Here is a 26,081-nt window from a genome sequence, read left to right on the forward strand (position 1 = left end):
CAAGCTATCATCCCACAGCTCTCCTTCCTTTCACAGTCTTTATACCCTTTCCCAGCCAAACTCTTAGAAAAAAAAAAAAAGCCTTCTCCTGCTTTCAGTTTCTCTCCTACCTCTCATGTCTCAACCCTTGGTAGTAGAATTCCCATTCTTAGCTCTTCCTCATTACATAGTCCACTATTCCCCTCTTGCATCCTCACCATTTCACTACATCTGTCCTCTCCAAGGGCACCAGGTCGGGATACAGAAAGAAAAAAAAAACAGTTCCTGCCCTCAAGAAGCTTACAGTCTACTAGGAGAATCTGTCGCCCCTAATGTTAGGGATTTCCCAATTAAGCCTAAAGATACCTACTACCAGAACAGTCCTGGTCCTTCTTTATTCTTGCTTCCTTCCTTGTGTTATAGCCCAAAGGACATAACACAGACAGGTCTTCACTTGGTTAACCTAAAGGCTTTGCCTTTTCTTCTAGTTACACCTGAAGTGAGCATTTCTTCTCATACACTTCCCATGAATGGCACCAATGTCACCTGTCATGTGAAGAAGTTCTACCCCCAAAATGTGAGTGTCACCTGGCTAAAGAACAACACTGAGAGTGAGAAAGTGAATCATTCTGAACCCATAAAGAATGAAGATGGCACCTACAGCCTCAACATCTCACTCATGGTCAACATGTCTGGGCAGAAAGAAGCTGTGAATATCACTTGTCAGGTGTTGCATGATTCCCAGGCTCCGATTTATGCCACTGAAATAATTGGAGTCCCAACCAGTTCTGGAGCTATGGAAAAAAAAGAACCAGGTGAGTTCATCTCTGCTTTCATAGGGAGACTTTAGCTCTCTGCTGCTTGATTTGGAAAAATCAGAGTAGATTCAGCCCCATGGGTACATTTTAATCCACCATGGCTGACCTGACCAAGGATGGTGATCAAATTGTCATTAGTATCATCCTTCACATGGAGTATAAAAACTTTTTAGTTTACAAAGCTCTTTCAAACCTGTTGTTTCATATGGTGGGACAATGGCCAAGAAATGACTTACCCAAAATATACAGCTGGTAAGTAACAGAGCCTGGACAAAATCTGAGCCTTTGGTCCCTTGTCCAGGATTCATTACACTATTCAAAGATGTCAGCTAATGGGTACATAGGATAGAGCGCTGGACCTGTAACACAAAGAAGTGTTGTGAAGATCAGATGAGATAATATTGTTAAGTTCTTAGCACAGTGCCTGGCACATAGTAGTCACTTAATAAATGTTTTATTCTTTATTTTGGGGGGGTAGGAAACAGTTTACCAGTGTCATTGTCAAAGGTCCACCATAATTGTTTTTACCACAGTTAATACTTAATTTATTACAGAGAATCAACCAGCATGTCATATGCTTCTGTATGTAATATAAGACATACAGGTGGTACAGTGGATAGAGTGCTGGGCCTGGAGTCATCAAAACTTGAGTTCAAATCCAGCTTCAGATACTTATTAATTGTGTAACCCAGAGCAATCACTTAATCTCTGTTTCCCTCATCTGTAATATGAGGATAGCACCTACTTTCCAGGGTTGTTGTGAAATTCAAATGAGAATATTTTTAAAGTGCCTGGCACATAGCATGTGCTATATAAATGTTAGCTATTATTATTTTTATGATTATGTTTATGCAACTCATAAGAGTAGCATTCTTTCTTTGTGTATGTTTTAAGAGCCACACACAAAATGAGCACAATTAGAAAATACTTTTCAGGAAAAAATTAATAAAAAATGAAAATTTAAAATAAAAATTTAAAAAACACTTTTCACACAAATTAAAAACAAATCTAAACAATCTAATAAATATTTCGTTGCTCATGGGTAGACTGAGCCAGTATAATAAAATAATTCTATCTAAATTAATTTACTTATTTAGTGCCATACCAAACAACCAAAGAATTATTTTATGAGACTTGGAAAAATAATAATAGAATTCATCTGAAAGAACAAAAGGCCATGAATATCAAGGGAATCAGTGAAAAAAATGTAAAGGAAGGCAGCATAACTGTACCAGACTTCAAGCTATAATATAAAATTTTAATTATCAAAACAATCTGGTACTGGCTAAGAAAGAGAGTGATTGATCAGTGGAATAGATTAGGTACATAATATACAGAAGTAATAAAAATTTAGTGTTTAATAAACTCTGAGATCCAAATTATTGAGGCAGGAACTCAGTTTGACAAAAACTGCTGGGAAAACTGGAAAGCAGTCTGACAGAAACTAGGCATAGACCAGTATCTCACACCATATAACAAGAAAAAGTCAAAATAGGTACATGAGGGGGGCAGCTAGGTGGCGCAGTGGATAAAGCACCGGCCCTGGATTCAGGAGGACCTGAGTTCAAATCCGGCCTCAGACACTTGACACTTACTAGCTGTGTGACCCTGGGCAAATCACTTAACCCCCATTGCCCTGCAAAAAAAAAAAAATAGGTACATGATCCAAACATAAAGGATATCATAAGCAAACTCAGGGAGAATAGAAAAAGCCATCTGTCAGATCTATGGATAAAAGAAGATTTATGACCAGACAAGAGATAGAAAGGATCACAGGAGGTAAACTGGATAATTGATTGCATGAAATTAGTTTTGCATGAACAAAATCAATGCAGCCAAAATAAAAAAGAAATCAGGAAACGAGGGTGGTGGGGAGCAGGTTTCAGCAAGTTTCTCTGATAAAGGCCTTAGTTCTCAAATATATAGGTTCCCAAACCAAATTTAAAAATAAGAACTATTCCTCAATTGATAAATGGTGAAAAGATTTGAATAGACAGTTTTCAGAGAAAGAAATCAAAGAAATCAAATGCAATCAATGCACACAAAAATCTTCTAAATCAGTAATAATTAGAGTAATGCAGATTAAAACAACTCTGCATACCACCTTACACCTATCAGATTGACTAACAAGACAGAAAAGGAAAATAAATGTTAGAGAAGATGTGGGAAATAGGGACACTAATGTACTATTGGTGAAGTTGTGAACTGATCCAACCATTCTGGAGAGTAATTTGGAACTATGCCTAAAGGGATATAAAATTGCATACCCATCTGTATTCCAAATAGATCAAAGAAAAAGGAAAAAAGACCTATTTGTATAAAAATATTTATAGCATCTCTTTTTGTAGTGTCAAAGAATTAGAAATTGAGGAGAGGCCCATCAATTGGAGAATGGCTGACCAAGTTGTGGTGTATGATTGTAATGGAATACTATTGAACTATAAGAAATGTTAAGCAGGCTGAGTTCAGAAAAACCTGAGAAAACTTATATGAACCAATGCAAAGTGTAGTGAGTAGAACTAGGAGCACATTGTACATAGTAACAGCAATTATTGTAAAAATAATCAGCTGTGAATGACTTGACTATTCTTAGCAATACAATGATCTAAGACTAAGGGACTCTGGATGAAAAATACTTTCTATATCCAGAGACAGATCCAGTGAATTCTGAATGCGAAGTGAAGCATATTTTTTCACTTTATTTTTCTTGCTTTTTTACATAGTTAATATGGAAATATGTTTTGCATGACCTCACATTTATAATGGGTGTCATATTACTTGCCTGCTCAGTGGCAGGGGGAGGGGAGGGACTGGAGAGAGGGAGAGAATTTGGAACTCAAAATTTAAAAAGGAATGTCTAAAAAAAAGAAAAGAACTACACACAAAGAATATAGGATCATAGATTTAGAGATGAAAGGGACCATCAAATATAACCTCCTTCATTTTCTAGATAAGGATGCCAAGGCTCAGACTTTCCCAGAGAAAGTTATCAGAAGCAGAATTTGAACTCAAGTTTTCCTGTCTCTAAGTCCAGAACTCTATCCACTAGACCATGATGCTCCGTACATATTCTCATGGTCTCAGGTTATCCATCTTTAATTTAAATCTATGGCCTTTAGCAAATATTTTCTCAGAATCCCTACAAGAGTTGGGTTGGGAGGAAGATAGTGGGGGCGGTGATGCATATACATGTAAGGAAAGGGAATTTTTTTTTTTAGTGAGGCAATTGGGGTTAAGTGACTTGCCCAGGGTCACACAGCTAGTAAGTGTTAAGTGTCAAAATGTACAGGGCCTATAATACACCAGGGATACATAAACAAACCAAAAAAACCCAGCTCCTACCCTCAGGAAGCTGACATTCTGCTTTATGTAAATTATCTGGAGTACAAGTATTATAATCCTCATTTCACAAGTAATCAGTCAGTCAACAAACATTTACCAAGTGTCAACTGTGTGCCAGTCACTGTACTAGACAATCCCTACTCATGTGGAGCTTACATTCTAATGGGAGATGCAACAATATATGTGTGTATGTATGCATGTAGGTAGGTAGGTAGGTAGGTATATATATATATATATATACAAATATACTTGTATATGTATGTGTATGGAGGTATGGAGATAGGTATGAAGGTATGGAGGTATGTATGTGTATATATGTGTGTGTGTGTGTGTGTGTATATGTATATATATATATGTATATATATATATATACACACACACACATGCAGCATAAGCATAAGGTGAAAAAATATAAATACATACAAAGTGGGTGAATATAAGATAGTTTGCAAGGGAGAGCAATAACTATAAAGATGGGGATAATGATAGCACCTGCCTCCCAGAGTTGTGAAAATCCTATGAGACAATATTTGTAAAGCACTTAGCCCAGGGCCTGGCACATAGTAGGCAGTCTATAAATACTAGCTATTATTATTCTGTCATGTTGTGAGCTCCCTGAGGGCAGGGACCATCTCTTGCCTCTTTTTGTGTCCCCACTGCTTAGTGCCTGGCACATAGTAGGTAGTCAATAAATGCTTCTTGACTGACTGACAGTTGGGGGAATCAGGAAAGGTTTTATACCCAAAAATAGTGTTTGAAGTACATCTTAAAGGAAGAAATGAGATTATTTGACGCATATTGGACGCCATCACAAAAGCATGGAGTTGGAAGATGGAGTGGAATCTAGTTTGGCTGGATTGAAGAATGGAGGAGAGGGAGTATGTTCAAATGAGGTTGGGGTTATGTTGTGAAGAGCTTTAAGAGGTAAACAAGGGGCAGCTAGGTGGCACAGTGGATAGAACACCGGCCCTGGAGTCAGGAGGACCTGAGTTCAAATCCGGCCTCAGACACTTAACAATTACTAGCTGTGTGACCCTGGGCAAGTCACTTAACCCCAATTGCCTCACTAAAAAAAAAAAGAGGTAAACAGAGGCTTTATATTCTACCCTAGAAGCAATAGGAAGCCATTAGATGATGAAATTGGGAAGTGACACAGTCATATTTGTGCTTAAGGAAAATTATCCTGGCAACAGTGTTGGGGATGGACTAGAGGAGGGAGAGCCTTGAGGTAGGGAGATAAATTAAGAGGCTGCTACAATCATCTCAGCAAGAGAGGACAAGGGTGACTGTGTGTGTGAAGAGGAGTCAGCTGTAAGAGATGTGGACATGAAAAGGGCAGGATCAGGTAAAGTTGGACATAGGAGGTGAGGGAGAGTGAGGAGATGAGGATCATGCCACGTTTCTGGACCTGAGGCACTGGGAGGAGGATGGGGCCTTCAGCAAAAATAAGAAAGTTTGGAAAGTGGGGAGGGTCGAAGGAATAATGAATTTAATTTTGGACAGGTTTGAGTTTAAGGTGTCTCTGGTCATGGATGGAATGAGGTGGGATGGCTAGGTAGCACAAGGGATAGAACACCAGCCCTGGAGTCAGGAGGACCTGAGTTCAAATTTTACCTCAGACACTTACTAGCTGTTTGACCCTGGGCAAGTCACTTGACCGAAATTGCTTCCCCCCAAAAAAAGATGTCTCGGAGATATCTAGTTTAAAAGTCCAATAGGCAGTTGGTGATATTGTGCTGAAGCTCAAAGGAGAGACTGGGTTTGGAGAGAAAGGGAAAGGTGGAGATGGAATCAAAGATGGAGATAGAGGTAAAGAGAGATAATATAGGTCATCAGCATAGATGAGAGTTAAACCTATGGAAACTAAAGAGGTTGGTTACTGATGGAGAATGTAAACAGATAAGAGAGGAGGATCCAGGACAGAACCTTGAGGAAGACCTATAGTTAAAGGGCATGCATGATATGGATAAGCCAGAAAAAGAGACTGAAAGGAATAATCAGAGATGGATAGAAGAACTTCCTCCCTGAAAGTAGTTTCACAAAAACCCAGAGAACAGAGACTATCAGAAGGAGAGCGTAGGTCAGCTGGGTCAAATGCAACTGATAGATGCAGGTGGAGGAAGACTGCCAGCAGATTGGGCAATTAAGAGATCGTTGGTAACTTTGGAGAAGGCAGTTTCAGTAGAGTAATGAAAACAGAAGCCAGATTCCAAAGAATTGTGAAGTAAATGAGAAAAAAGGAAAGGAAGTAGAGGCAGTGAGTAGAGACAGCTTTTTTTCTAGTTTTGCTGAGAAAAGGAGGAGATACAGGACAATAGTTTGAGAGTGGTGGGATTTAGTGGGGCAGCTAGTTCAAGCAGGGGGTAGAGTGTTGGGCCTAGAGTCAGAAAGACTCCTCTTTCTGAGTTCAAATCCGGCTTCATACACTTACTAGCTGTGTGACCCTGGGTGAGTCACTTAACCCTGTCTGCCTCAGTTTCCTTATCTATAAAATGAGCTGGAGAAAGAAATGGCAAACCACTCCAATGTCTTTGCTAAGAAAACCCCAAATGGGATTACAAAGAGTTAGACATGACTAGACAGCAGCAGCAACAACAACAAAGGGATTTAGCGACAGTTTTTTTATTTTTAAAGTTGGGGGCAGACTTGGGCATGCTGAAAGCAATAGGGAAAGAACTGGTAGGTAGGGACAGGTTGAAATTGGAAGCAAATGATTGAGGATGTAGGATGTTGAAAAAGACTAGAGGGGTTGGGATCAAGTGAAGAAAGTAAGGCTCATGGGGAGATGAAGTACTTGCCCTGGACCACCCTGTAGCAACTCTTTTTTTTTCTTTTTGTAGCCAAACTTTTAGGAAACTCCCTCTATTAGTGCAGGTTGACCCCTGCTTTACAATTATGTGACCCTTATGCAAAGAATTGCCTGGGGACACTGGAAGTTTCAGTGATTTACCCTGGAGTCACACTGCCAGTATTTGTCAGAGGCAGAATTTGAACACAGGTCTTCCTTACTCTGAGGCTAGCTCTATCCCCTACTCTGTGCTGTCTCTTTTTAAAAAGTGATAACTAAAAAAAAAAAGATTCCCATGAAAGATTTACATCATTTCTTCTTCATCTACTTACTGCCTCTATGGGAATGCGTGCTTAGCACAGTGAATCTGCCCACACGTCCTAGAACATCTGAAAACACACACCCAGATGCTACTGGTTAATGACTCTTATTTAATATAAAGAAGCATCTCTTTTCTTTTTTTTGCATACATGGAACACCTGCTTCCTGTAATTCCTGCAAGCTTTCTCATTTCAGAGTCTGGATCCCAAAACATCTTTATTGCAGTGGGTATAGTGTGTATTGTGCTGGCAGCTCTGCTGATAGCCACCATCTACCTCATCCGAGCCAAACAGAAAAAAGGTAAGTGTGAATTCCCCTTTCTTTTTTCCTGTTCAAAATCATCATGGGTTTTTTTTTCTTTTTAAAATCGGGCCCTCTGATTTCCTTGGTAGGCCAAGACCATTCCCGGGGAGGAGGAACCCCTCTGCCATTGTCAGTGCAAATGAACAATTGTTCTACAATGTAGAGTCTATAGAACTTGGCCTCTCCTGCTCCAGGCAGCTCTCTGAGATCATATGTTGCAGAATGATTGCCAATCTGCAGTGGTAGAGAGACTTTCCCTACCGGGAGTTCTCAATACTGATGAAATGAAATCACAAGTACAGCCCCCCCCCAATCATAAAATGCCAGCATTCCAAGAGACTATACAATACAGAATGATGAAACCTAGATTGTCGCTGGAAGCTGTATGTCCTTTTAAAGCTGAGATGTTAGGAATAGAAAGAAAATTACAACATTGAATGTTGATATGGATATTGTAAAGTTTGGACAGAGTTAAAAAAGACCTTTGAGGTTATCTCATCCAACCTCCTGCCATTTAGCAGATGTAGAAATGGGGCCCACAGAGAAGGAACAGTTTGTCCAAGGTCACTAGTCTTTCCTCAGGCTGTTCAACCTGCAGCATCCCAGAGTGGCAGGATATTCACTCCCTGGATTGTAGGTTGTGGCCTACACGGTCACTGACATGGTTCGATCATTTGTCTTGTGACCCCGAGATTTCCTCAATTCCTATCAAAGCTACCCTTTGGATGTTAAGTTTTCAGGAGGCATTCTGAATTCAATAATCCATTTTATTTGCTACTTGGAGGCAGTTGGGTGTAGTGGGGAAAGCCCTGGACTTGTTCCAGTCAGAAGATGTGGATCTGAGGCCTGACCAATGATATTTACCAGCTGTGAGAGCTCTTTGAGCCTCAGTATCCTTATAGGATGAATGGGGGGAACAGGGAGTATAACACTTGGGCTGGTTAGGAACAATTAAGCAGGAAAAGCACATGGGGCATGTTTTGTAACCCCAGACTGCTATATAGATTCAAGCTGTGGCTGATAAGAGACAGGGACTATAAAATTAGGAGAATTCAGCTGCAGGTGCATCAGAGAGACTCGGATTTGGGGCATCAATTGCCCAGAACACATGAGGCATCTGGTGAGAAAGTTTCCTTCACCATAGCAGCTTGTACTACTTGACTGTCTGCCTTCAGAGGAGGACATTTAGAAGTGACTTTGCATCTGAGCCTAATCACAGCAATAACTCCCATTGATAGTGCACCTCAGAGGGTCACAGTGGGCTTGAATGAATTGTCATTTGATTCCCCACAATGCTATTAGGTGGGTAGGGCAAGTATTAGTACTCTCATTTTATACATGGGGAAACTGAGACTCAACAAGTTGAAGTGATTCATCTTTGAGTGTCAGAGCTGGAATTAGGACCTGGGCCTTTTCTTTTCTTTTCTTTTCTTTTTTTTTTTTTTTTGGTGAGGCAATTGGGGTTAAGTGACTTGCCTAGGGTCACACAGCTAGTAATTGTTAAGTGTCTGAGGCCGGATTTGAACTCAGGTCCTCCTGACTTCAGGGCCAGTGCTCTATCCATTGTACCACCTAGCTGCCCCCATGGACCTGGGCCTTTTCAATGCCAAATTCAGGGCTTTTTCCCCCTATACAACACCGGCTCTTGAATCTTGAGTCTCAGCAAACTCAGCCATTCCAATTACCATAGTAGAGAGTATGCTGAACTTATAGTTAAGAAGATCTGGCTTCAAATCCTATCTCTTTCAATTAGTATCTGTGAGACCATGAACAAGTAAATCATTTAACCCCTCTAGTGCTCAGTCTTCCAATCCGTAAAATGCCAGGGTTAAACTAGATGATCTCTAAATCCTATCATTTTATCCTTTGTTATTTTGTTATTCTTTCATCTTAGTCATGTCCAATTAATTCTTCATGACACCATTTGGGATATTTTTGTCAGAGACACTGAACGGTCTCTGTCCCAATCTCTGTCCTCTTCTCTGAGGTTCAGAGTAATACCCCTGACACATGTACAAGCCCCAGGTATGTTCTGCACATAATAATGTGTGCCACATACAGTATGGCAAGATTCATCGTATCTTGTCCAGAAAATGACCAATGGTATAGCCTAGTATGGTAGCAGCAGGAACACTCTGGGGTCATAGAGGGATCCCTGGATTGAAGTTGAGAGGACTTGGCCTCAGATCTCTTGTTTTACTATGTAATATCTGTGCGTCCTTGAGTAAGTCACAAGTCATTTAACCTTTTTAGGCCTTGGGTTTCACTTCCATAAAAAAAAAAAAGAGAGAGATTGGACTTTTTTGCTTGTTGTTCAGTCGTTTCAGTCATGTCCCACTCTCCCTGATCCCATTTTGGGGTTTTTTTTTGCAAAGGTCCTAGAGTGGTTTGCCATTTCCTTCTCTAGGTCATTTTACAGATGAGGAAACCGAGGTAAACAGGATTAACTGGCTCACCCAGAGTCATGCTGCTAGTAAATGTATGAGGTAGGATTTGAACTCAGAAAATGAGCCTTCCTGATTCCAAGTGCAGTGCTCTAGCCACCTGACTGCCCCAGGACCACAGGACCAGGTTACTTCTCAAAACCAGGCAAAAGATTAGGCCTTCTGAACACACATGTTAAAGTTGCTTAGACTAGGAATATTTCCTATAAAATAGTAATCATTACACTTTGTGGTTTGCAAAATACTTTCCATATATGACCTTCTTTGATTATTGCAACCTGCCCACCAATAGCACCTCTATTCCTGGTCTCATTTTACAGATGAGGAAACTGAGACTCAAAGAGGGGGGAAAGAGCTTACCCCAGATGCCTAAGAGCTAGGATTCAGACCAGGACTCTCATCTCCAAATCCAATGGTTAGGCCTCCAAGCCACTGCTGCCTGCTTATGATGGCTTGGCTCCTGTTCTTTGATTCTAATGGGAAAGGAACATCAACCTAGGAAATCTCCTGAAACCTCGAGATTTCGTAATTTCATGGATTTTGAACTGGAGGAGACTCTGGAGACCATCCAAGTCCTTCTCCCTCATTTTACAAATGAGGAAGCTGAACCTTCAAAGTTGTGGGAGCAGCAAAGCAGCAGGCCAGAGCGTCTCAACCTAGGTCCCCTCTGTTCTCTCCTCTGTACCAGAAGGCAGCAGACGTGTTCCCCGTTATTTACATGGGTTTCCTTTTCCTCCCTTGCCATCCTTACTCCCAGAAATTGACTTTGTATGGCTTTGAAGAAATACGGTTGTTTTTTCTAAGTTTCTCTGGAAAGCACCGAGAAGGCCTTGCCTGCCTCCTGCATGAAGGTCATAAGAATGGAACCTTTTAAGGAATAATAAATAAATGCAGTTTTCTTTCTCTCTTTCAGCAAAAGGTTCGACTTCTTCTACAAGGTACGCTCAGGGCAGAGGTGGGAGGTGGGGACGGGTTTGTTTTTGTTTTCTTAAATAAATGAAGGCGAATCACTGATGAAGTAGATCGAGGAAGCAGGAAGCCCTGGGTTCCAGTCTTGCCCCTGACTTTTACTGGACAATCCCCTTAACCTCTCAATGTCCCTAAACAACTCTCCAGGACTAGAAGATGCTTGTCTGCATTTGTACTATGTTCCTCACTGGGAGGACCCTGTAGTGATGAAATAACAGATGGGGGAGGGGGGGGAAGAAAAGTATTTGGCAACCCATGTAGAATTCTGCTCACTCTGTCCCCACCCTTTGTTCTTTGTATTTTGTTATGAAATCCCCTCTGCCTTGGTAACCTTCCCTGACTTCCTCCTCTAATGCCTCATCAGAGCAGGGAGATGATTCTGGGTTCTGAAAGGCTGGGCCAGGCAACAAGCATTTATGAAGCATTTGCTGTGTGCCAGGTAGGTCCTATTAAGCAGGAGAGGCACCCAGTGTGAGCCCAGGGACAGACACGCAGCGTGCTGGCCAAGGACCAGCCCAAGTCAGGAGAGGCTTATTGCCAGAGGGTTGGCCACCACAGGGATGAATACACTGACCAAAGGACACCATGGGGAACTATCTCTTTGTATGTGCAGGACTTGCCATCCAGAAGCCACACAGATGATATCACAGACACTTGAAGTCGTACCCTTACAAATACCTCATGCTTGATGTTTTAAAGAGGGTAGATCTCAGTGTAGCCAAAATGCTCTACTCCTAGAGGCATCCCACTAATTCAGGCCCATGACCTGTCAGGCAGGAAGCATTTATTTATTTATTTTTAATTAATTAATTAAATTTTCTTTTTATCAATTACATGTAAAAATGTTTTTTGAGCTCCAGATTTTTCTCCCACCCTCTCTTCCCTCCCCCCTCCCGAAGCCAGTAAGCAATTTGATATAGGTTATATATTACAATCATGTAAAACATATTTCCACATTAATCAGAAGAAAAGGGAAAAAACACAAGAAAAAAAACAAGAATGATAACAAAAGAGCAACAACAAGAGTGAAAGTAGTGTGCTTAGTCTGCATTCAGACGCCGGAATTCTTTTTCTGAATGTGGAAAGCACTTTCCACCATGAGTCTTTTGGCGTCATCTTGGATCATTGCATTGCGGAAGCATTCCTTTACTGTGTACCAAGCACTCTGCTAAGCACCGCACAAACAACAGAGGCCTGCCCTCAAGGGGCTCACAGTCTAATGGGGGAGATGACATGCCAACAACTATGTACAGATGAGCTGTTGACAGGATGAATGGGAATAGTCAAGGGTGAGGGGAGAGCTAGAATTACAGGAGCTCAGAACAGGCTTGCTATAGAAGGTGAGATTTTAGGTGGGACTTGAAAGAAGCCAGGAGGTAGAGGTGAGGAAGAAGAGGGTTACAGGCGTGAGGGGGGAGCCAGTGAAAAGTTCCAAGCAGGAGCTGGGACTGTCCTGTTTAAGAACAGCAAGGCCAGTGTCCCTGGATCACTGAATAGTTGTGGGGTGTGGGAGTGAGGGGAGGTATAATAAAACTGCAAAGTTAGGGGAAGCAAAATTGTGAAGGCCTTTAAATGCCAAAGAGAGGATTTTATATTTAATATATATTATATTATTAAATATCCCTAGCAGGGCAGCTAACGGGCAGAGCCCCAGGCCTAGAGTCAAGAAGATTTGAATTCTAATTCAGCTTCTGATATTTACTAGCTGTGTGTCTCTGGGCAAGTCACTTAGCCCCTATTTGCCTCAGTTTCCCCATCTGTAAAATTGGGGATAATAATAGCACCTAGGTTTGTTGTAAGGATCACAAATGAGATAATTATAAAGTGCTTAGCACAGTGCCTGGCCTTTAGTAGGTGTTTAATAAATGTTATATATTATTATTACATAATAAGTTACTAATAATGGGTAGCACTTATGTAGCACTTTAAGGTTTTCAAAGCATTGTACATGTGTCAGCTCCTTTGATCCTCACAACCACCCTGGGAGGTTGGTGCAGTTATTTTCCCTACTTTACAGAGAAGACAGCCAAGAGAAGTTAAGTAACTTTCCCAGAGTTGTCTGAGGCTGTATTTGAACTCAGGTCTTCCTACCCCCAATCATAGCACTGCATCTATTGTACTACCTAGCCCCCAATTAGTTACCTTGCCTCTGTTCTCCACTTTCTCAAATCCATCTTATAAATACCACCAATTTCATCTTCCTAAATCGCCATTTTTATCAGGTCTCTTCACCGTTCAAGAACCTTCAGTGACTCCCCATTACCTACAAATACAATCTGGCCTGCTTAGCTTCTCATCTCTAAGGCCCTTCACATTTAGCTCAGCTTGGTATAGTGGGATGAACATTAGCTATGAAAATGGTACCCGAGTTCAAATTCTGCCTTGGTTATTACTGCCTGTGTGAATGTGACTGACAGACTCAACCTCTCTGGGCCTCAGTTTCCCTATCTGTAATATGATGGGGTTTGACTGGATGGTTCTAAGTTCCCTTCTAGCTCTGGGATAATGATCCTACCTTTCTAATCTTATCTCCCATCATTCCCCATAATAAACTTGGCCCATACACAGTCCCCCTAAATATGCTTTGAGCTTTTACCACTTCTGTATTTTTTTTTTTTTTTGGTGAGGCAATTGGGGTTAAATGACTTGCCCAGGGTCACACAGCTAGTAAGTGTCAAGTGTCTGAGGCCGGATTTGAACTCAGGGTACTCCTGAATCCAGGGCCAGTGCTTTATCCACTGGGCCACCTAGCTGCCCCTTACCACTTCTGTATTATTACCCGTGTATTCCTCCCTCCTTTGGAATGTCCTTTTCCCCCATAGAAATCTATATTTCAAAGTCCAGCTCAGATTCCACTTCCTCCAGGAAGCCTTCCCTGATTGCCCCAAGTCCTGGCCTTCCCTTTAATGACTCCCACAGCCCTCCCTAACTTTCTGAATCAAAAGCATTTACAGTTAGGTCGCAATCAGTACAAATGATGAATCCCTTGACATGCTTGAATTATTTGACTCCACCCTGCATATTTCCATTGGGCTGAAACCAATTACCCTATTTTATGTAATTATAACTTAGACTAGCACACATTTAAATACAGGCGGCCATTTCATAGGATGCATTGTTCTCACTAATCGGAACCTGGCTATAGCACAGACGACCTTGTAGAGCTAGTTATTCTTGCACGTACGTGCCTTATGTCCCCTATTAGACTGTGAGCTCCTAAAGGAAAGGGCTTGTACCTCGTTCCCCGTACAAAAGCAATCACAGCCTCCTGCACCAAATGCTTAACAACATTTGCTGGTTGATTTTTTTTTTCTCCCCAAAGAAACACGCAGCAGCCCGCTGCTGTTGGTAGTGTTTTATGCCCTGCAGTAGGTTTCTAACGAGACCTCCCCAAGAACTCTTTGACGTGACCAACTCCAGAATTACTTTGAGTCGAACTTAATATCTGCTTACCATTAAGTGCCTGGCTCTCTCTGGAGGTTCCTAGTTCATTGGCTTCCAAAGTCCATCAGTGTTTAACCCCCAAGCGAGATGGCTGAGCAGCCAAGTTGGGAGGCTCCCCCTCTGGACTCAGAGCAGCCTCCAAGTTATAACTGAAGTAGGATTTCTCATTCTACAGCAGGGATGCACACCCTGAGTCCATGAACTTAGATGGGGGAAAATGTTATTTCCTTATCTCGATAGACTTGGTTTCCTTTGTAATCCTGTGTGTTTATTTTATGTATTAAAAATTACTATTCTGAGAAAGAGTCTATAGAGAAGTACCTGCCACCTAAAAATCTTAAGAACCCCTGCTCTATTGGGCAGAGAACCATAAGATCAAAAATTTAGAAAAAAAAATTTTTAATTAAAAAAATAGGGCAGTAGGTGGCACAGTGGATAGAGCACCGGCCCTGGATTCAGAAGGACCTGAGTTCAAATTCGGCCTCAGACACTTAATACTTACTAGCTGTGTGACCCTGGGCAAGTCACTTAACCCCAATTGCCTCACAAATAAATAAATAAATAAATAAATAAATTTCAAAATAAATTTAGAGCAAAAACAAACTTTAGAGGCCATTGAATTCAACCCCCTCCCCATTTTACAAATGAGGAAACTAAGGCACAGAGAAATTAAGTGACTTGCCCAGGGTCACACAGGTAGTAAGTATCTGAGGATGATTTGAACCCAGGTCTTACCCACTCCAAGTCTGACATCCCATCCACTAAGCTACAGTGCCTCTATATACAGGCAGAGCATGCTGTCCGTAATCTATCAGGGCCCAGGAACATAAACACTCATTCAACAAACATTTATTGAGTGTCTACTGTGCCTAAGGCTTTGTTCTAGAAATGCTGGGAGATGCCAAGATGAATAAGTCACAATCCTCACCTGAAAGGAGACTGAAGTCAAGCAGGAAAGAAAAGCAAGGAACACACACGTGAAAAGACAAATGATGAGGCTCCTGCCTTAGCCAGGAGAGGCAGTATGGTGTCATAGAAGGATCACTGGCCTTGGAATCAAAAGCTGTAGGTTTGAGATACAAGTTTTTGGCTGCCAGCTCTGTGAGCTTAGGAAGACCACCTAATTTTTGTTCTGAGTCTCGGCTTCCTCCTAATAACAATAATTTAATTGGGCACCGTGATTCCGGATCCTCCAGTCAGGTGTGCTCACCCCCAGGAGGGAAGTGTTTCAGTGGAAACATAGGATTTGTCATGCTCAGTGACTGCTACTTGAGCTCAATGCTCTGTCACGGCCAAGATTAACTTTTGTGGACAGACCCTGTTGCTTAACACTGATAATATCCAGTCTGTTGTCCCCTGGACCTTGAGGTTCATGCTTGAAAATCAATCACACTCAGGCAGAATAATAACAGCGCCCATTTCTAAAGTACTTGCCAGTTTCTAACAGTGCTTTTCTCACCTAGGTAGTACAGCTATATCCCCATTTTACAGAATAGGAAGCTGAGGCTTAGGGAAGCAAAATAGCTTGCTCAAATTCACATAGCTAGTAAGTTGAGGCTGAGATTTGAATTAATCTCTCTCTATTCCAAAACAAGTGCTCTTTCTACTACAAGGTGCTACTCAGGTAGATTGGAGGATAATCATAGTTCTCATCTCTATATTACCTTAATGTTTACAAAGTGATTTTCTCCCAGTAGCTCTGTGACTAAGGCAGTACAAGGATTATTATCCCCACTTTACAGAATCAGGAAACTGAGGCTTAATGAGGTGAGGAATTCATTGCAATCACCCAACTAGTAAGTGGGACTCATCGGGCCCATGTTCTTTCCATGACACTGCATTGCCTGGGAACCAAGACAACGGTGATGTCTTAGTTCGGACCCATGGGGGTCACTGTCCTTGAATAGCATCCATTAAAGTAAGCTGTCACTGGTTTCTAACTACAAAATGAAGCAATTTTGCTGATTTATCTGATGTATCCCTTGTCCTTCTCCTCTAGATTACATGAGCCGGAAAAAAACGCCAGAGACCTAAGCCAGGTACGTACAGTGCTTCCCGAGGCTGGCTCCTTGAAGGATTCAGCAACAGAAATTGTCGTAAAAGGAAGCAGGCTAAAAATGAAATGCTGAATGGAATCAGTGGAGGTTTGGGGGCAGAGGGAAGATTGTTCCTGGGTGGTGTAAATGCCGAGAGAAGAGGGCTGCTGTTTCTATATCTTAGCCTTTGGGAAGTTTGCCCACTCAGACCCATCTGTCCTTGAATGACAGACTTGTTGGGCAGAGGTTCAGCCACACCTCCTCACTTTGTGTCATTTTCATCCCTGTCCTCCTAGAAGTTTTCCTAAGAGGATTCTCCCAGTGGGCAGAAGGAGGCCTTTCTGCTGCTTTTTGATATTCCATGTAAACCAGAGTATTACATGAATACTGACAGTCTTTTTATCCATCATCAGTGTTGGCACATGACTGACCCTTCTTTTCCAGTCATCCATATCCTTGATGGCTTAAAATGACCGAGGAAAGAATCTGGCTCACACATTGTGCTTGTAATTGCTTTGGGATCTAGATCCTATTCAGTCAATAGCACCCTACTTCAGACTCTACCTTTGATTCTCTGGATAGGCATGAAGTGACAAGCATTAATGTCACTTTAAGGCTTAAAGTAACAACAATAACAATAATTCACATTTTTATAGCTCCTACTATGTGCTATCCACTGTACTCTGTGCTTGACAAGTATTGTATCATTTGATCTTCACAATAAACCTGTGAGATAGGTACTATTATTATCCCCATTTCACAATGGAGAAAACTGAGGTAAACAGGTTAAGTGACTTGCCCAAAGTCATACAGTTAATATGTGTCTGAAGCAAGGCCCAAACTCAGGTATTCCTGACTCCAGGGTCAGTGCTCCATGCAGTATACCACCTAGCTGCCTCCTATTCCTTATACCCAGACTGTGAGGTAGGTAGTGAGGGTTATAGCACCTGTTTTATACTTTGAGAAGTTGAGACCCACCCAGAAAGGTCATGTTAATTTCCTGGGATTGCTCAGCTAATAATGGTCCAAAACAGGATTTGAACCCGGCCTTTTCCATAGTATCACCATGGTACCCTGCCTTCCTTTACTTGATAATAATTCCACCAAGCTATTTCTAGAGGTTTTTTGTTTCTTCCATGGTGAGGTTGTGTATAATTACCCTGTCTAGGTCCTCATTCCTTCAGAAGTCTTTCCCTAACTGCTTGGTTTCCCCCTCACATTGATTACTGTTGGATGGCCCTCCCTCACCAAGCAATACTCGCTGAAGTTATTACAATTCTGTCACTCATGGGTCTTTGGGCCTGCCCCTGAGCTTCCAGTGCTAGAGCTCTGGTCATGCTTGACATTCTCCATCTTCACCTGTATTTTAGATTTAATCTTTGGAAGTGAATTTTGTGCTGGTGACAGCACAGACTTGGAGGCCCTGGCACATAGTGTTCTGTCTGTTGATAAAAAGCCAGTAGTTGTGGCTCACCATTCGTGGTGTTGGATCACCTTTAGCAGGGATGATTGCTGAGCATTGGAAAGGAGTCTCTCATTATGTTTTTTAGAAGGCCTGTAGAGGGGCAGCTAGGTGGCGTAGTGGATAAAGCACCAGCCCTGGAGTCAGGAGGACCTGAATTCAAATCCAGCCTCAGACACTTGACACTTAACTAGCTGTGTGACCCTGGGCAAGTCACTTAACCCTCATTGCCCTGCCAAAAAAAAGAAGGCCTGTAGAAACACATCCAGTAATGATGAGATCCAGCTCAGAGTCCCAGCTATGCTGCTGGGACCATGTCTCCTAGGATGAAGAACTTTTCCTCCTTGGTCCTCAGTTTCCTCCTTTGTAAAATGGCTGGGTGGGATGGGGTGACCGCTGAGATTCTGTCCAGTGTTCCTCCTAGATTTTGAGAAAACGCCATGCAGTGGAGTAATAGGTAGTATCTCATGGGCTCAGATTCTACAAGGGAAGCCAGCCCAGGGAGGCTGGGAAGATTCACAAGGAAGTCACCAACCAGCTTTGCTTTTTTTTTTTTTAAAAAAGATAGGTGTATAGGGGGCAGCTAGATGGCACAGTGGATAGAGCACCGGCCCTGGAGTCAGGAGTACCTGAGTTCAAATCTGGCCTCAGACACTTAACACTAACTAGCTGTGTGACCCTGGGCAAGTCACTTAACCCCAATTGCCCCGCAAAAAAAAAAAAAAAAAGATAGGTGTATGGCTGATGTGGAAATATGTCTTGCATGACTTCACATGTGTATTTGAAATCATATTGCTTGCTTTCTCAATGAATGGGGGAGAGACAGGAGGGAAAGAATTTAAATATCAAAATTTTCCTTTTTTTTTTTTTTTTTGGTTTTATGAGGAATGCCAAAGCTCAGAATGAGTTAAGTCTAGCAAAGAAGCAAAAGTCAACAAAAGAGAGAGCTTTCATCTATTTTGAGGGCAAAGCAGAAGATCCAAAAAGGGGTGAGGCTATTTCTTGGAGTGGATGGGGCAATGATAGAGAGCAAGCAGGGAGAGCTGTGCAATTCTTACATTTCTCTCCTGTTTTCTCTAAAATGGAGAGTGCCCTTTGCACTACAAATAGTCTTAGATGAGTGAAGAGATAGTAAAAGAGCCTCCCTCCCCTCCACTCCAGCTGCCCTTGATGAACTCAAGGCATCCGGCCCCATTGAACTACATCGTTGGCCGCTAAGAGAAGTGACAGGTGCCATCACTGAGTCATTGCTGGGGATCTTTGAAAGAAGGTGGAAAATAGAAGTCCTATAGCACTAGAGAAGGGCTAATGTTCCAATTCCCCACTTCTGTCCCGCCAAAAAAAAAAGAATGATAATAAAGTCTACAAAATATAGACCAGTGAGTTTTGACTTCAGTTGCCAGGGGGAAATTTTCTAATGAATCATTAAAGAGACGGTCAGTGAACATCTAGAAAAGGAAGCATTCATTACAAAGAGCCAGCGTATCATGGACAGGTCATGCCAGACTAACCTCATTTCCTTTTTTGACACTGTTGCTAAGCTAGTAGTTCAGAGAAATGCTGTATATATGGTTTACCTGGGGTTTAGCAAAGCGTTTGATAGAATAGCATGCACTGTTCTTATAGAAAACATGGAGGGTAGTAGATTAGACCAGAGATCTCAAACCTGTGGCATGCAGCCCATGATTCTCTTGAGTGGGGTCTGAACCAGATTAAAATGTAATGGGTCAATATTTAACAAAATTAAAATACAATAGAACACAGATAATTTTTAATATGGGGCAGCTAAGTGGTGCAATAGAGTAGTAGGCCTGGAGTCATGAAGACCTATCTTCCTGAGTTTCAATGTGGCCTCCACCACTTAGTAGCTGTGTGACCCTGGGAGAGTCACTTAACCATGTTTGCCTCAGTTTCCTTATCTGTAAAATGAGCTGGAGAAGGAAATGGCAAATCACTATAGTATCTTTGCAAAGAAAACCTCAAATAGGGTCACGAAAGAGTCAGACATAACGAAACAACAGTTTTTAATATGTGATTTTCTAAATCAGTATTGTGGCCTGCAGGGTCAGAATAGTGGTCCCTTTTTCTATTTGAGTTTGACACCATTGCACTGGATAACAAAGTCAGAATTTCAAAAGATCTTGACAAGCTAGAGCTTCAGAAGTAAAATGTAATCAGATGAAATCCAACAGAGATAAATGTCAGGACTTAGAGTTGGAGTCAAAGATCAACTCCACAAACATTTGATGGAAGAGGCATGGATGCTTAGTAGCTCATCTGAAAAAGATCTGGGGGTTTTAGTGGATCACAATCTCCAAAGGAATCAGCAGAATATTGTGGCAGCCCCAAAAGCTAACACCATCTTGGGCTACATAGAGAGGGGAAGAGGTGATGATCCCTCTGCACTCAGCCTTGGTCATTCCACATCTGAAGTGTGTGTGTGTTCATTCCTGGCTGCCACAGTACAGGGAGGCCACAGATAATCTGGGGAGTATCTAAAGGAGGAAGCTAAAATGGTGGAGGGCCTTGAGTCTATGTCATGAGGTTCAGTTGGGAACATCCAGCTTAATGAAGATAAAACTCCCGGTCAGGATCTTTGGGTATTTGAAAGTCTTTTGTTTGGAGCAGAGATTAGACTTGTTCTATTTGACCTCAAAGAGAGCAGAACCGTGGGTAGAAGTTGCAAAGAGGTGAATGTAGGCCAAATAGAAAACATCCTAATGATGAGAGTTGTCCAGAAGTGGCACGCACAGGTTACCTCAGGAGGGGATTGGTTTCCGCTGACTGGAAGCCTTCAAGCATAGATTGGATGACCACATTTGAGTATTTTAGTAGAAAATCCTTTGGGCAAGTTGGACTGGATCGTTGTTAAATAACACTTTTAATAATAGCTACTCATAACAAACATTTATATAGTACTTTAAGGTTTGGAAAGCCTCACGACTCTGTGAGTAGGTACTATTATTAGATCTATTCTACAGATGAAGAAATTGATTGTTGACAGGTTAAATAATCTGCCCACTTTAATGATTAACAAGTAAGAGCCTGAGGCAGGATTTGAACTCAGGTCTTTCTGACTCCAAGTCTAGCTCTCTATCCACTATACTACACCTTAGATACTTCTCTGAGATTCCCTTCCAGCTTTAAAATTCTTAGATTCTGTGATTTCCCACAGTTCAGACAGTCTGTGTTCTGTGGTCCCCTCCAGCTCTTTGTTGTGGTTCAACTGATCCCATAGCACACCAGGCCCTTCTATCCTCCACTATCTCTAGAAGTCTAGTTTCCATGACACTCTCTATCCATCTCATCCTCTGTCGTCCCCTTGTCCTTTTGCCTTTAATCTTTCCCAGCATCAGGGTCTTGTCTAATGAATCTCATCTTCTCATTATGTGGCCAAAGTGTTTCAGCTCCAGTATTTGACCTTCCAGTGAACAGTCTGAATTAATTTCTTTAAGTATTGACTGATCGGATCTCCTTGCTCTCCAAGGGACTCTCAGAGGTCTTCTCCAGCTCCACAGTTTTAAAGTGTGGTGTTCAATTTTCCTTGTCGCCCAACTCTCGCAGTCATACATTGCTCCTGGAAAGACCATAGCTTTGACTCTATGGACCTTGGTCAGCAAGGTGACGTCTCTGCTTTTTAGTATGCTGCCAGATTTGCTACCGCTTTCCTTCCACAGAGCAAGCATCTTTTAATTTCATGGCTGCAGTCGCCATCTGTGGTGATCTTTGAGCCCAAGAATAGAAAATCTGACACTTGCTCGCATTTCTTCTCCCTCTATTTGCCAGGAAGTTATGGGGCCATTTGCCAAGATCTTGCATGAGTGTGAGCTAGATTCATCACCTGTACCAAGTTCAGCTATTCAATTCCCATAGGATTCCTGTTACCAGATATCAGTGTACTTTCAGGATCAAAACACTATTAGGATACACTTCCCATAAACAAATGAGTCAGCTGAGCTCAGTGGGGAAAAACCAAAGTGCTGGAGATCTCAGAATAAGAGGGAATCCTAGATAAGCATATAATAGAAGACAAAGGGGTTTATAGAGAGCGGGGCCTTCCTGTCACTAGTGGCCTAAAAGGAGGGGTGGTAGAACCCAATTTGGATCTGTTCAGAGGATATAAAGCCAGAAACAATTGTAGAGATCAGCCAGTCAGCCCCAATAGATAGATACTTGTTTGATAAGCTTATTTCTGCTCTGACACTGTTGGCTGATTTCTTATCCCTAGCCATTTTCTTAAACTTCAATGCTTTCCATCAAGAGGAGGAAGAAAAGTAACATTAAAAGATATGAGTTCAGGGGCAGCTAGGTGGTGCAGTGGATGGAGCACCGGCCCTGGAGTCAGGAGTACCTGGGTTCAAATCCGGCCTCAGACACTTAACACTTACTAGCTGTGTGACCCTGGGCAAGTCACTTAACCCCAATTGCCTCACTAAAAAAAAAAAAAAAAAAAAGATATGAGTTCAGGGGGGCAGTTAGGTGGTGCAGTGGATAAAGCACCAGCCCTGGATTCAGGAAGACCAGGGTTCAAATCCAGCCTCAGACACTTGACACTTGACACTTGACACGTAGTAGCTGTGTGACCCTGGGCAAGTCACTTAACCCTCATTGCCCTGTGGGGAGAAAAAAGATCTGAGTTCAGACCCCATCTCAGCCACCCACGAGCTCTAAGACCTTGAACAAATTACTTTTCCTCTCTGGGCCTCAGTTTCCCTCTCAGTAAATGAGGAGGTTGGGTTAGATAGTCTTTCCCATCTCTTCTTCTGAGTACATTAACTGAATTCTTTGTTGCTCTGTCTTCTAGATTCAAGATGCAAATGACGTCAACAATGACATCACGTATGCAGATCTGAACCTGCCCAGAGGCAAAAAGAGCGCCCCACGAGCTGTGGAGACCAACAGCCAGACTGAGTACGCCAGCATCCAGACTGGCCCATCCCCTCAACGAGAGGACAACCTGACCTACGCAGACCTGGACATGGTCCATCTGAATCGATCAGCCAAGAAGCCCACAAGCAGACCCGAAGAATCATACTCAGAATATGCCAGCGTCCAAGTTCAAAGGAAGTGAAAGCCGCCTCTGGGTTGCTGGTTTCACGCGGGCGGCAGCAGCAGCGGCGGCAGGTCAGAAAGGCTCTAGCTGGAGCTCTACAAAATTGGCGGTGTAGCCCCCGAGGAAGTGCAGTGGAAGTGCCCGCCAATCTTTGCTTACCGCGAAAGCTGCGTCCTTTGGGACCCATTGATGATGGGGGAGGATGGCCCCACATTGCTCTCCACTGTACACTAACTCATGAGCTTGGTGTGCACTTCCACCGAGGGACCAAGGGCTTTGGGGCAGGCTACGTTTCGAACATTTCTAAATGCAGAGGGTGGCATTCCAAAACTAGGGTTGAGTAAAGGAACAGAAATCTGGGATATTGTTGCCCCTCCCCACTGTGGTGACATCACAATGGCCTGGGGGCACAGCCCCCCCCCCTCCCTGCCCCAGCCCAGCCTGCCCTGCTGGGATGGGGGCATGCTCTTTAGACAGATCACCTTCATGGCTTTTCAGTAACACAGTCACTGACTCCAGTCTCCCCACCCGGCTACGTTCTTCCAGGGCAAAACTCGAAGGAAAAGCCTGCCCTCTCTTCCCCCAGCCCACCTGCCACTGCACATTGCTCTAGGAGAAGATGCTCCGGATGCTGGAGTTTTATCTGCAGAGAGGCTGGAGAGACCACTTTGTGACCTGTTCAGTGAGATTTGGCTAGGGCTTATGGTCAGGTTTCTCAGCCCTGCTGCCTGTGTTCCAGCACAGACTTGGGGTGCCTGTCAGCAGAGGTGGACCTTCAGACTAAATCAGAACACCTACTTACATAACTCACTCTTGACTAAGGGTTGCGTGTGACTTGCCTCTCCCCTGGACAACCCTCCCCCAGACTCAGTTGTCCCAGTTGTAACTCCATACAGACACACCTCTCATTTCTAGACCTGAATTTTGCTTCCAGCCCACACTAACACAGCAATGCCTCGCTGCTGTTTACTCCTGTAAATTATTAAGAAATGTGAAATGTGCAATCTTGAAACCAAGGTGTTAGAAAATTTGATCTGTGTTATTTTTTTTCCTTTGAAGCATTATATTGGCTCTTTGTCATGTGTTGAAGTCCTGTGTTGCACATGGTTGAATCTTACAGGGTGTAGGAGGGTTTATCCTTTGCTGTTTGGGATGAGTTTTCTTGAAGCAGAAACAGAATTCTATACAGTTGCCAGAAGATTACTGGACAGATAGTCACAGTCCAGCTATTCCTTGGGGGCACCTAGCTTTCTGAGTGTGATTGAATTGGTGAGGATGACTTTAGTGGGAAGGAGCAAGCGCCCTACGGCCAATACTTCTGCTGACCTTAGCCTTTGCCGAAGGCAGAGCTGCCGAGACAATGTCTCTAGCAATTTGGGGTGTGAGCTAGTGCATAGCCTGCCAGAAAATGCCCAAAGCAAGCTCCCACCCAGCTCCAACGCTAACTCACTACGTGGCACTTAGCCTGATGCCTCAGTTTCTCCACCTGTAAAATGGCAACGAGAAGACTCACTACCAGTCTCTATAAAGCACTTTATGATTCGGGAGTCCAGGGGACCATTTAGGTGAATTATTCTTCTTGCAGAAGCAGCTAAAAAGCCCGCACCATAGCTCCTGTCTTCTCTGGGACATCCCCTTCTGTTTCTGCTTTTTGTAACTGGTGAAGTGAAGCTGGACCAGACAGGAAGCGGAGAGTTACTGGAGGGCATTGAAGCTAGTCTCATCTCCTCCCTCGTCCTCCCATCTCCAAAGCTGTGGCATAGGCTAATGGCTTCTCCTGCTTTTCCAGCAGTGACACCAATTACCATCCTGTCATTCAGACTGTGAAACAGATCTTCTAGATGGAAGGCTGACGGGGTGAGGGCATGGTGGAGCCAGGAATCCAGGGAGGGCAGATGTTGCATGACCTGTTTTGACTGTGTTGACACATTAACTGTTCGATCTTTTCCAGCTAAATGCAAATATCCCCACTCTCCCAGGGTTCAATGACTCGATCCAGAATTCCTGGCTAGGTGAGTCAGAAACAAAAGACACTGGCCTAAAGAGAACCTTTGCTCCCCACCCCTCTCCCCAGGGGAGACCTTTCTCTAGAACATTTTATGTTCCTGGCACTAACAAGGCTGTTTGGGGGCTAAGGTTGCGATTCCCAGCACAAGGCTTGTGCTGCCTAGCATGTGAAGAAGTCAAGGAAGTATCTGATTAAACATGCAGCGCGACCGTAATTGTTGCCGCAATCAGTGTCATCTGTGGGGTTTGTTTTAGGTGGCTCGACAACCACCAGCCAGGAACATCTGGTGAAATCATTCCCTTTTCTCATGTAGGTCCTTCCGGAACCCAAAAATGTTGGCTTGCAAACTGCCTCCCTCACCCCCACCCCCAACACTCAGCTTCCTTCACTGGAAACTCCATAGTATTGGAAAAGAACATTCTTAGATTCTCTTGTTCTCTCTGTGCCATCCGTGTGTGTGTGTGTGTGTGTGTGTGTGTGTGTTGTGTGTGTGTGTGTGTGTGTGTGTCTTTTATCGGGGAAAGGGGTGGTATTGCAGGGAGAGAAGGATGGAAAGAAGCCAAAGGAAAATAGGGAGCTTGAGTGTTAGCTCAGCTGCTTTGAGAGGGATCTGTGCAGAGACAGTGTGGTGGCACTCAGGTGAGGAAGAGATCGAAACATGAGAAGAAAGGTTGTGTCCAAGGTTTCTTTGAAGAACACTGGGAAGAAACCAGGCCCCGATTTGTATATACTTGCTTCTTAAACTTTTTTGGCTTGCAAAATATTTTTGTAATAAAGATTTCCGGGAAATAATAATTTGAAAAGTTAAAAAAAAAAGATCTATTGTCTGTGTCTGTATCCTTAATGGCTGTGGTCTAAGTGGCCCCTGGGACATGTACAGAGAAGATTAAATGCTATATCCTCAATTAAGGAGCATTTATTAATTACCTACTGGGACAGCTAGGTGGTCCAGTGGGTAGAGCACTGACCCTGGAGTCAGGAGGATCTGAGTTCAAATATGACCTAGACACTTGACACTTACTAGCTGTGTATGACCCTGGTCAAGTCACAACCCCGATTGCCTCAGACATCCAGGGCTATCTCCAGTCATCCTGATGTATATCTTGCCACTGGA

The 26,081-nt window shown here is 42.9% G+C and overlaps 1 protein-coding gene and 1 long non-coding RNA gene across 5 annotated transcripts in view; one reads left to right on the forward strand and one right to left on the reverse strand.

Annotated features, from left to right (window-relative positions):
- LOC122740295 (tyrosine-protein phosphatase non-receptor type substrate 1-like) overlaps positions 1-25,759 on the forward strand; it is an 83,859-nt gene extending 58,100 nt beyond the window's left edge. For all 4 annotated transcript variants that reach the window (XM_043982312.1, XM_043982311.1, XM_043982314.1 and 1 more), the window contains exons 5-9: positions 468-794; positions 7,444-7,548; positions 10,909-10,933; positions 16,408-16,447; positions 22,711-25,759. In XM_043982312.1, coding sequence (XP_043838247.1) covers positions 468-794; positions 7,444-7,548; positions 10,909-10,933; positions 16,408-16,447; positions 22,711-22,977 — 764 coding nt within the window. In that variant the 3' untranslated portion in view covers positions 22,978-25,759. The remainder of the gene's footprint in view (positions 1-467; positions 795-7,443; positions 7,549-10,908; positions 10,934-16,407; positions 16,448-22,710) is intronic.
- Positions 654-10,861, reverse strand: LOC122740296. Its single transcript, XR_006354733.1, has 3 exons — positions 10,356-10,861; positions 1,034-1,156; positions 654-773 (listed from the first exon to the last, which is right to left on the reverse strand). It is a non-coding gene; the product is annotated as an uncharacterized LOC122740296 (long non-coding RNA).
- Positions 25,760-26,081: the final 322 nt, after the last annotated feature.

This window comes from Dromiciops gliroides, chromosome 2 (genome assembly GCF_019393635.1).
Source record: "Dromiciops gliroides isolate mDroGli1 chromosome 2, mDroGli1.pri, whole genome shotgun sequence".
Taxonomy (NCBI): domain Eukaryota; kingdom Metazoa; phylum Chordata; class Mammalia; order Microbiotheria; family Microbiotheriidae; genus Dromiciops; species Dromiciops gliroides.